Source organism: the organism of the source record quoted next, unplaced genomic scaffold, assembly GCF_019419815.1.
Source record: "Pyrus x bretschneideri cultivar Hongxiangsu unplaced genomic scaffold, Pyrus_bretschneideri_v1 Contig42, whole genome shotgun sequence".
NCBI lineage: Eukaryota > Viridiplantae > Streptophyta > Magnoliopsida > Rosales > Rosaceae > Pyrus > Pyrus x bretschneideri.
In genome coordinates this window covers 4209250-4221921 of record NW_025999746.1, presented here as the reverse complement: position 1 = coordinate 4221921, position 12672 = coordinate 4209250, and the positions used below count along the sequence as shown (strand labels likewise).

The following is a 12672-nucleotide window of genomic DNA, read 5'->3' as shown; positions in this document are numbered from 1 at the left end:
ATTAATCTACCTGTAAAATTGTGTACCTGTTCAAAATAATGTACCAGGACAAAAACCAAAATCCAATCCGAGGCTTGCTGGTTTCAACAATGGGTAATGATATAGAGATTAAATTTGTAAATAAAATCTTGTAAACCACATGACATGGAAGTTGATTGGATTATTACTTCAGCGTTGATTAACATGCTTATTTTTATTGGTGATACATCATTTAGTTTGCATATTTAATCTACAAATTTAGTCTATCTAGCATTACCCTTCAACAATTAATGAATAAAGCAATCTTGTCCGATGATGAAAATCTAGGATTTCAATTAATGCGCTCATAAACCAAAATCCCTTCTTTCTCTTCAGCTTAAATTAAGACCAAATTTTATTTCATAAACGGCCAAGAAACATACATAATTACTGTGAAGACCGTTATTCCCTAGAAAGAACAAGAGGAGGCTAGTCTAAACATGAACCAGCCTCATATGCTTACACAAAGATAAAGGAAAATTAAACATCATGGAAAACTAAAGACGCACCAAAAGGACATATGTACACGATGATACATATGCATCATGACGTCCAAAACATTTATATAGAGCGATCGAGCTCGATTGATTCAGGTACAAGCAGGCAAACGGCAGATGATAAATATTCAAACTTCACATGTAACTAGTTGGCCTGGCATGGATGGTTCGATGATCTTCTCGTTGCGGCATGTTTGTGCATGCACATGTTGGTCAGTGTTAAGCTCAGAGTTTTGATGATCATCAGTACCATTGGCATCCGAGGTTACAGGTGCTTGGACTTGTACCTCCACCTCAGGAGTAGTAGTTAAAATTGTGATTTGCTTTACAACATCAGCCTTGTGTTCTGGTAGCTTTTCCTCCACAATGGTTTTGGTGTTCCTGTACTTTGTATAGAGGGCCATCTGAACCACCCCAAAGGAGAAACCAATTATGTTTGGGGTCTGCAAATGAAAGGATCATGTGATTAATTAATTAAAGTCAACGGATATATTCTTATACAAACAATATTCTACGTTAAATTCATATGAGGAAAATTCAAAAACTTGAGTGCATATGGGATGCGAATATATCAAAATAAATTGCGATAAAGTAACCTTATTAAATTTTGTGAACAATATATTGTAGCTTCTTAAATAGTTCTTGTTGCTTTCATATATGTCACTAAATGAAACTTGGCGTAAGAGGGTGATCCATTAAGGGACAGTGTTTGCATAACAAATGATTGATTTTTTTTCCATTTCCTTATAATCAGCATATGCCTTTTAATTAAATTATTCTATTATCTAGTACACTTTTAACCTTTATAAGGTTATCACGGCCTTTTTTTTGTTTGCCACGATATAAACCAGTTAAAGCTTGATGTAATCAAGCTAGCGTTATACATGCGTGGTGGCACACATTGACATATAATCACCAGATTTTTCTATTTTAAAAATCGTCAAAAGAAAGTTATTCCACAATTAAGGACAGGTTAACCGATACACCTAGCTTACTAATTAAACAGGAATAGCCGTAAAAATAATAAATATTAGTTTTATTATACACAAATAAAATGACTTACTGCAACATAGAGATCCTTGAGGAGTAAGCCATAACAGAGCCACATAACGGCACTTAGGGTGAGGAAGAAGGATAAATTAAACGGCATGAACTCCACGCTCTTGGTGCGGATAACCATTCTCTGTAACACACAATCAAATCATGCATATATTAATATCTTAATGCATATAGATTGAGATTATGTTAAACCTTTAAGGATTTGATTACGGTACTTGATTAATCAATTACCATGACGCTTAAAGGTGCTGCAAAGACACCGACAGAGAAAGTCACACAAACCCATCCGAGAACTTCGACGCGGGTCGGCCCTTGTGACAAGAAGCGAGACAGAAGAAGAATCAAGCAAAATCCCCCGAAGTTCACCAGTAAAAGCAGCCTCAGAGTAGACACCTGCAACCAAATTTAATTTATTAATTCTAATTAAGTCCTTTATATAAGTCATATTCTACATGGAATTCAGCTAAACTAATCGAACTGCGAAGGTGGCACTACTCACCCTCGCTTGCTTAGTTGCATATGTAAGGTAAATTGCAATATAAATGGTCTCTATGACACAACCGAATGAGTTGATGGTGATGAGAAGGATCACATGAGACTTGAGGAATGCATAGTATATCCATATCATTGCACTGAATAGTGCAAACACATATGGAACTGATTGAAATCCCTCCGTCGATTTCCTTTTATACACCCTCCAAAATGTCGGCCTGCATCACCCAAAACATTAGTCGAAGTTAAATAACTACTTAAATCTCGTTAATTGCCTCATTATCCCTGAAATAAATAACAAAGAAAAGAAACTTACAGCGGAGCTAGAAAAACGATGAATGAGACAATGTTGCCTGTTTAAATTGAACATCGTAAGAAGAAGAGAAGTTAGTTTCTATTGAAGAAAAGTAGAATAAGGAAAACTAAAGAGAAACGATTTAGCACTATTCAGTTTATTTCCTCCCCTTATTCAATCCAAAGATCACAAATAAGTAGGGGTGTGCATGGGAAGAAAAGGGGTGAGCGGAATGCTAATATATTGTTATACCTAGAATGCCAAAGGCAAAGGCCAATGGATGGTGAGAAGTTGATGCAGTCATGGTAGCTGGAGTTCTCTCTTTGGAGATGTGTAGCAACTGAAACTGAAACTGAAGGAACAGGGTTTTGCTATGAAGCTATATAGCTTAGCCCTGTATCCTCTTATATCTTTCTGATATTCCGTCTTTGCCACGAGATCCTGAATACAAAGGGTCCTTGGTATTTATAGAGAGAAGTTGACGCTATGTTGTTGCATGAAGGCTGAATTGTGATGATTACTTTATTAGCTTTAGCAGTAGGTGGCTCTAGTACAGAAAAGCCAAGCACCCATGACATTAGAACAAGCATATTTGTGAATGACAACTCAACAAATGTGAGTCGGTATTTTTAACTATTGTGCAACACACTTACGTTACATATTTGGAAAGGTTAACTTCCTTAGCTCCTCTTTCACGTGACACCTCCTAAGCCACTTCCTTTTTCGGTTTATCACTTTCTATTGCTTTTAGCTGTTTCTCTAGGAGTACTCCGGCTCTTTGGCTAGCTTTGGCAGTACTTTCAAGCTCATTCAACCGCCAAAACCTCTCAATATTCCCAGAAACTTCTCAATAAATTTTCTTCTATCACGCTTGTTGATTACTTTATTGATCGCATCTCTCATAGTAGTAATATAATAGCCTCAATAGGATTCTCAAGTTTTAGTCATTAACTAATTATATATGACATACGACATTAAAAATTTGTGAAAATATGACTTTAGCCCTTCAAACTTAATTTTCTTTATATAAAACCCTACATAACTTTTTTACTCAAAGAAAACCCAATGATTAGGATCCACATAAACAAATTCATTAACTTCATATTAATTCACACATTTTACATTTTTCACATGCCTAAAATACCCCTATTACATACTTGATGTAGACAATTAATTGTAAGGAAATAGTAAATGATTTTGTGACAAGAAAAAAAAAAGACATTAATGTTCAAAATTTATTGCATGTTAATTTTTTAGAAAGGTATTGAATTTTCATAAAACTATTTGATTTAGTTTTTTCACCCTACTCTTGAATACTTTTGAATTTATCCCTTTTTTTATTAATATATTAGAACATTGTATTTCATTATCTACATGCACATTAATTTACCTACGAACAATTATACCATGGGTGTAATTCGATGTATATTAAGAAGAAATGTAGTTCGATGTATGGTATTAAAAATAGTATGTTACACCCATGTTTATACAACAATAAAACGTGCCTAACATATCTAACAATACATGAAAAATAATTTACCTACCAATTAATATGGATAAAATTGCTACAAAATATATCACGAAAAAAAAAACTACTTTTCTAGTTTGACATAGATACGGTTAATGCAAACACTTTTTTCATTTTATTTCACTTTTTCTACTACTTTTAATTTGGCATAAATTTAGGAATTTGGAAAAGGGACCATAAAGTATGAGTGGCATGAGTGTAAATAAATTGTATTAATAGGTCAATAGTGTTCCTATATGTTTGCGAATTTTAAATTTGGGCTTAAATTAGATCTTTAAAAATAGATGGGTTTTTATCTTCAAATAATGAATTGTAAGGGCCAAAATCTAAAGCACCCAAAATTTCTACCTGGTTAAACAGTAACGAAGGTTGAAATTATGTCCAAATATGAATGGATGTAGTTTTCGTTGAAAATTGTTCATTTAGAAATTTCTGAAAAATCTAACCATAAGTTCTCTCAATAGGAGCAATAGGGCTGTTATGATCATTATTGAACTTATTCAAGAGGTGAAATATAACCATATCAAAGGTTGAATCCATCATTAGAAGAATTATGACAAAAAAATAGGATATGCATTGAAGAGAAGCAAATGAAAGACTTTTATGAAAACTATCGTAGAGTTGAGAGTGAAATTTTATTATGTACATGTCATATCATGAATTAGTACTGCATACAATCTCCAAAAACAATCAATTATTTCCATATAACAGTTGGAATATTGTTTTCGATATAAGCACCGACTATTGCTCTTAAAAAAAAAAAAAAAAGTGAGAAAGGCTTTGAACTTGCTTTTCTCAAGCAATTTTCATTTTACAGAGTTTTTTTTTTTTTTTTTTTTTTTTGAGTCAAGTGATAGCGTTAGTAAGTTAAATGTTAGATTAGTCACTGATGGAGTTCGAACCCACACCGTCATGCAAGGGCACAACACATTTTCACCATTGTGGTAAAGGGCCACTTGCTTTACAGTTAGATGAGAGGTCGATGTAATCAGTAATTAAATATGATACCTGTAACATTACTCATAATAATTTTGCACATTTTGATATTAGCCTCACAATTGGTTAGCAATAATGTTTTTCAAATTCGCCTTTGGCGAAAATCGAATCTAAAACCTCTCACTTACAAGTATATAAAAAAAAATCAAAAAATCAAAATTAAAAAAAAAAAAAACCCCACTAGACTATAGTAATAAGTACTCACTTACTCATATGGCTCGTTTGGATGTGTTTTTAAAATGACCAAAAATGCTTTTAGAGAAAATGTTTTGGGTTTCAAAAACACTTAAAGTGCTTTCTGTAAGAAGCACTAATTATTTGCTTCTTCCAGAAAACACTTTAAGTGTTTTTTTTTTCAGGATTTACTTGTATCTTTAATAAGGATTGGTTCTAAAAATATTTTCACTAAAAACGCTTTCGACTATTTTAAAAGTACATTCAAACGAGAAATTCACCACTGTAGAAATATGTCAAGCCTAAGGAGTAGTTCAAATCATGACATCTGTGAAGCAAACCTTCTTTTTGTCTTTTGGTGGGCGATTATAGCATAGAAAAAAAAAATGGTATTGCGCTCCATCTCATATAGCTTTTGACCATCACGCCCGAACAGGGGATTCAAAGTGGCCATGTTTGGATTGCTACAAATGGCAGCATTTGATCTCATGACAAGTATATATATCTACCTGTTTACGTAAGTATATGAGGGCATTTTCTCATTATTATCAAGTGATGGTAATACTTATCATCCTATTATTATTGGATGAATAAATTTTAAGATTTATGTCTACCCACTACATATATCTCGAAATTTAAACTTATTTAACGGTTATAAATAGAGTGGTGAGCATCGTCGTCGTCGTCATCACCATCATCATCATCATCATTTGAGAGAGAGGAACAAAAATATTTCCTAATTATATTGCTAAAACACCACAATCGCCCTTTGAGTTCCTCCATGAGGTTAAATGTTGTATAAATATGGGTTTGTGAATGGTTGAATACAGAAAAACCTAAAAATTGGAAATTTAGATTTAATAAGAAGTTTGTGTGATTGCATTTTTTTGTGGTTTTGAAATGTAAAGATGGACTGGGAAGTGGTAAGTGTGGGGTTTAGAACATGGTCCACCTGAAAAAGGATAAGATTTGTGAAGTATATCGGTGATCATGGTATGATTAATTAAGATTAGCAAGCTTAATGTACCTCCTATATCTGTGATTAGTAAAACAATTATTGCCCCATCGTGTTATTAGTTTGAGGAAAGTATTGGTGAAGATATCTTTCTTATGACAAGCTCATCAGGTGATTAACGTTGGTGTGCTAGGATGTGATGTGATCGTCATTTTATTTTATTTTATAACTATAGCAATCCTTTGATTAATTCCAATGTAGTAGTACTGCTCTAATTGACCTGCACTTTTCCAATCAAATTTTAGTCCTTAAGAGATCCTAACGTTATACAGACACGAGGACGTACGAACAGGGGAGAGACATGGAAAGATTCCGAGAACAGTTTGTTTACCTTAACTGTTTGCACTTGACAGTTTAGGTCATCTTCAACCAAATGGTTCAGAGGATCGAAAATAGTTTGAAAACTGTCTCCAACCGAGGATTAGGCCAAAGGGTTCGTGGGTCCTACGGGACAAAAAAGGGCCAAAGGGCCAACTAGCTGGCCCAACCCAACCAGCTAGCCAGCCCTAGGCCAGGCCACAGATTTGAATGCAACGGCTAGCTGTTATTTTTTATTTATTTATTTATTTTTATAGTTTTTTCTTCTTCTTTTTTACAATTTTTTTTTAAAAAAAAATTAAAATTCTATTTTTTTCCCCTATAACTTCCATTAAACAACATTAAATTTAATTTGTAGTTTTTAAATTTAAGTTGTAATTTTTAAATTTAAGTTGTTGTAGTTTTTTAATTTAAATAATAAATTATGTTTAGCCCTTTGGCCCTCGGTTGGAGATGTTAAGCAATATAATCATGTACTGTTCATTAAAATATTAATTTTTTGGAAAATCAGAGGACTAAAACAAGCCATCGGATGGTCCTTCGAGTGAAGATGACCTTAATTACCTAGTACATGAGCCTAAGTTTTTGAGAGAAAAACGATAATTTTATTGAAGACACTTATTGTTCAGTGTTCAGTGGCAAGGTTATAGAAGGTACACTAAGCTAGCTACACGGTTACACCATTAGCTTTCCTAAAAACATGTTACGCTGGTAGTTTTAATTGTATGTACATCATAATTAGCAAAGCATGCACTATGAATCAAACTATAAATTCACGAGAAATTATTTGGTGTTACCGTATTACCACAACACTCATGCTACCGCTGTTGGAAACCTGTCATCTGTTCTTTATTTTTGAAGCTGAATTTAGAACCTATTTTAATATAAAATTAAAGATAAAAACGCCAGAAAAAGGAGAAAGAAAAAAAAAGGACCGCCACCCCAATAGCCCGACTCACTAAAGCAGAACCCAACCCGCAGTGCCTCTTTCCGCCGCCCTGCCCCCCCTCCCTTCTCTTTTCCTTACTCTCGGGTATCTCCTCATCCTTTCCTCTCTCATTTATCTTCTTTTTTCTTTTCATGTAAATTTTAAATTCAATCTGGAAAACAATTTGATGTCCTTAACTTGAAACTTTTGAAGATTGAAGAGTAGGCAGATCGATCATTCACAAATAAAGCCTTATAAAGATTCAATTGCACATATGTCCGAGAAACCATTATCAAACAGATATGCGAGACGAAGAAGGAGAAAAAAAGGGAGGGACGAAAGCAAGAGATGGTTGTCGGGTTGGAGGGTGGGGTCGACTATGGTGAGAGATTTCCAAACTTCCTCATACGGTGGACGGTGGTTTTTTTTCTCTATTTTCTCCTTTTCACTTTGTTTAAGTGATAAAATTGATTCAAGTCCAGCTGTATAAACAATGGACAGATGACCAATTTTTAATGAAAATACCACAACTGATGGAATAATACCGTACTACCTAATAATTTCTGATGAATTACTGGTGAAATGGTTCAAATCACTCTTCCAAAATTTCTGAGTGAATTCCAAAATTAGAGTGAATTACTGGTGAAATGGTTAGGATTCACTTACAACACATATACAATTATTACTGATCATGCTAAAGTTTAAAGTTCATTTTCCAGGGTATAGCTAAATATTGTACACATCTTATATTAACTAGATAACAGTATTATGTCTACGTTGTCACTTGGTATATATAATTTTTTTTTTTTTTTGAGATGATAAATGCGATAATTCTTAATCAATGACTCACACTTCTTATCAACATAATTTTATTTAGTAAAAGAAAAGCAAATATCTCAACCCATGCATCTAGACTAAACTACTTCTATAGATCTTATAATTAACCTAACTGATTTGTTTGTAGTACATATGGTGTTTTGTTTCACCATGGATGTTGCCCGCAGTCATAGCACTCAATTTTGTTTTTGTTTCGGTATTTTCCTTGAATATAATTTACACAAAGACAGATGGTGTGTGATAAAATTGAGAGATTTTTTAGTGTACCAAAAATATTGTCCGGTGTAATGAGTATCATAATATAAGTGAATGAACACTTGAAAAAGAAAAAAACTTGCTCGCACTTATATTATGACACTTGATATACCAAGTCATATTTGTAATACACTAAAAAATTACTCAATAAAATGGGGTGACACCATTTAAACTTAGCTAGGGCCACTCCTCTCGTTTTCGTGTTCTCGAAGAACCGATACGTGGGCATCTCTCATTGTTTTCAAAGCAAAAAGTGTTTTAACTGACGTAATAGCTAGCCATACCCTAATTACTAACTAATTGATACAATTGGTTCTTTTCTAAATGGTCAAATCTGCATGCACGTCGCAGGGTCTAGGTAATATTCCACAGATTCTGCTATATTCCTAACTCTGATTTGATTGCCTTTCGCTTGATATATTTACATTGTGTGTGAATGATTAATTAGAAAGAAAAAAAAAACAGTTTTAGAGAAATTTTTAGGTGTATTTAAAATACTCGTTATATTGTATATTTTAATATGTTATAATATAAGTATGCATATGATAAATATCTATCACATTTACTATATATCTATGAAAAAAGTAAGGATTTTTATATGTTATAATATGAGTATACAATATGAGACACATAGCATATATCAATGAAAAAAGTATACATATTATAATTTAAATAAATTATAACATCACGAGATCGTGTTCTTGAAAATTAAAATCTCTCAATCCTCTTGGTCTTAGCTCTACTAGTGGTATATATCGCCTGTTTTAAATAAATATTTTAATTCTTCTGAATGCTATTGTGTTTGTAGGGAAACATCTGGTTTCAAATCACGCTGTTTGCTTCCTATATGATTGATCAATTATATACAGATATATAGCAAGTGCAATCCATTCTTCGTGAGATTTTGAGTTTGATACGCAAAAATAAGCCACCTGCACAAGTCAAATGTTTACACGATTAATTAATTAATCATGCTAAAATCACGACCTTTTTCATTCCAAATTATTAGTAAATAAATAGATCCGGTGAAATCTAGAAAAAGTTGCTTTTATTTGCTGCATGCATGTGGATTTCAACGAGAGGTGTGTGCTCCTTTCTCTTCCATTCCTCTATCTGTATTAGTTATATCCTTGTTGTTTCACTCTTAATTCTTAATCGAGCAAGTCAGTGCTATGATTTTGGCTTTCGACTCTAGCCGTCAATATGCATATAATATGTACGGTAAATAGGAGACACCTGCGGCCAACAAATTATCCCAAACTTGAGGTCCCCTCCAAGAATCCCGTTATAATATCATAAAGATTAACAAAATTACTTATATTTTATTGTATAGTTAACAATAAAAAATGTTCGAATGCTTGAACAACTGATACATATCCAATTCTCATAATATCCTTGTATAATTTAACAATAATACTATTTAATTTTCATTTGAGTGACAATATATAATGTTAAATTGTACTATCTTTTTTCTTTTAATTTTCTTTTAATTTTTTAGTATTGAAATTGAGATATTGATAGTGTATGCACTATGAGGTGTGTTCCAACTAAATGTTTGAGGGTCCAAGAGTGATTAATTAGCTTTAAGGTACATAAGGGGCCGTGAAGAATTATTGATGATGACCATAGTCTCCAAAAGAAAAACCCGGATACAAACGCTGTTTTAGAGATTTCATATGATCTGATTGTGGTTCAATTTTTAAATATGTGTTTATGGAGTGCATGATGCATGCATTATCTGTTTATCTTTCTTTAGCTACATGGTTGCTTGAGAGTTATCAGAGAAGGGGTTTTGTCTCGTATTTGAAATGATCTTATGTTGTAGGATATCCCACTCACTTTGTTGGGTTAATAATTGGATATATTTTTTTAGTGTGCTGAAAACACGATTCGGTACATCAAGTGTCATAATATAAGTGGTTGGATACTTAAAAAAATCCAACTACTTGTAATATGACACTCAGTGTACTGAGCCGTGTTCCGACATGGTGAAAATTTTCTCTAATGGTTGGATTAAGGCAGACATCCATATTATATAAAATGCCAACTATCAACCATGAAGACCTCTTATCCTCTCAACTTTCTCTCTACCTTAGCTAGCTAACTAGCTATGAACTTGATGATATTATCATGACGTGATCAATTTAATCATTGAATTAGTGCTTTTATAGATTATGTAGCTACAAGCCAACCTTATCTTCCAAGCACTACAAAAGGAAAACAAGATATCTACCATGGACCAATACGTTTAATCTTAAGAGACCAAGATATGTTTATTGTATAGGTTGTGATGCGTTAATTACGCATGCAATTATAAGATTTTACTTAAGTTTGCACTTTTTTTTTTTTTGGAAGGATGATTTAATTAATCTAGGCTATTGATCTAAATTAGATAACGGGCTGGATTGTAGAATCAAATTGAAAAGTGTAAATTTGGTAGCAACATCAAACATTGTAGATTTTAGTCCGTTACGTGTCGTTTCGAAGAAAATGACATCACGAGCAAAATAACATTCTCCTTCATGATTTAGTCAAATCATATTTGCAATTTTAGGCGAATTATATTGTTTACTAGCCCTGAAACAACATTCAAATCCTTTATTTTTGAGGATATTTTTGGTATTAATTGTTATTTGAGTTTTTTTTTTTTCTCTCTATTAGAATTACTAGAAGGATAATGCTAGGGAGACTATATTTGAAGATAAAATTTACAAACTAAATGATGTGTCATCAATATAAATGAGCACATTTATCAACACTTAAGTAATAATTCAGTCATCAACTTCTATATCATTTAGGTCTCATTTGGCACGCCGTAGAAAGGATCATATAGTATAAATAATACAGTAGAAGTTGTTTGGTGCTCATATGTACTAATTAAGCATCGGATAAATTAAATCGGTCCCACCATTTTAATACCCCTCACACCCGCTAAGTTATACTCCCCAAAACCTCCGTATAACTTAGTTGGGTCACAAATTCGACCTCTATGCTTGCATCGCAAAACCTCATCCAAGTATTCCTTCTCTCTTTCTCCCTCCCCAGCTCCGATCAACATCATACAAACAGAAAATCAGAGGTGACAAACCTAGGCCATGCCGTCCCTATTCAAACATCCATGGTGGCGAATCGAACTAGAATTGGACAGCTGCACTGCTCCAGAGTTGTCTTCTCCACCTAAATCAACTTGTTCTGAAAACCCGCATTGTCGCCGCCCATGACCCACTGCTTCTCTATAACTGCTCGCACCATCATCTTGCATGCAGTATGCCATTGCTATTATATCTTGAAACGAGATCTCATGGTTGCGAACTGTTGCTGCCTTGCACGAACCCAAACCCAAAAAGCACAAAATCTATTGCGTCACCCCCACATTGTACCAGACCTGATTGCTTTGAACCATTGCAGACCACTAAACCCTGCCAAACAAATATCCTTGATTTACCCCTTTTTTCAAATTAGGTTTTGCTCTAATTTGGGGGCTTTTCATTTGCTTCCTATCGTGAAGATAGGATTAGCTTCCTATCAATTTTTTTTTTGTTTTTTAAATTCAGTTCAGTGCCAAACACAATATAAATAATACGGTTTTTAGTCTGATTTGCACCAAATGCCCGACTAATTTAGTCAATACTATCCGATGACTATTTATCTTATCTGATTAAAATAGACAGTATTGTTCGAGCTGCCAAACGAGGCCTTAGTTTACAAAAAGGGTAACGCTTGCAAGGGAAACTAAATTTGTAGACAAAATTTTGAAAACTAAAGGACATGTAAGTTGATGATTGGTTTATTACTTAAGCATTGATAAACATAATCATTCCTACTGGTAACACATCATTTAGTTTACAAATTGCATCTCCAAATTTATTCTCTCTACTCCCTAGCATTTCCCTTCCTAGAAACCCTAGGGTTGTAGTCGACTAGAGATACATTCTTTGTGGCGTTAGCTTTCATATTATTCAATAAACAACTTTGCGGTTTTCTCATATCTTCAAGTGAATTTGAAATTCTTATGCTTTAAGTACTATGGATCATTCATAATAACGTATTTAACTCGTTATATATGAGAGTCTAAAAGCTTTCATCTACAAATATAGATAAATATACTAAAGATTCTTGTTATACCAGAGCCAAGGAGGCCAATTGGTCAAACATGACATTTGACTATTTTTAACCCGATAAAAAATGGTTGATATTACAAATACGATAGTATTATACTGGAGCCTATAATTAACTTGTTTTGTCAATTGTTAACGTATT

At 33.3% G+C, this 12672-nt stretch overlaps 1 protein-coding gene across 1 annotated transcript; it reads right to left on the bottom strand.

Moving 5' to 3' along the window:
- Positions 1–365: 365 nt before the first annotated feature.
- On the bottom strand, positions 366–2856 carry LOC103929989 (bidirectional sugar transporter N3). The gene is made up of 6 exons (XM_009339264.2): positions 2614–2856; positions 2383–2419; positions 2074–2284; positions 1806–1967; positions 1579–1698; positions 366–958 (listed from the first exon to the last, which is right to left on the bottom strand). Exons 1-6 carry the CDS (start codon positions 2663–2665, stop codon positions 644–646), a joined length of 897 nt encoding a protein of 298 aa, XP_009337539.2. The 5' UTR covers positions 2666–2856; the 3' UTR covers positions 366–643.
- Positions 2857–12672: the final 9816 nt, after the last annotated feature.

Coding starts and splice junctions, on each gene's coding strand:
- LOC103929989 (XM_009339264.2), bottom strand. CDS start 2,665: ATGACTGCATCAACTTCTCACCATCCATTGGCCTTTGCCTTTGGCATT. Junction 1,968..2,073: donor ATGCAACTAAGCAAGCGAGG/GTGAGTAGTGCC, acceptor ATTTGGTTGCAG/GTGTCTACTCTGAGGCTGCT. Junction 1,699..1,805: donor CAGCACCTTTAAGCGTCATG/GTAATTGATTAA, acceptor TGTGTGTTACAG/AGAATGGTTATCCGCACCAA.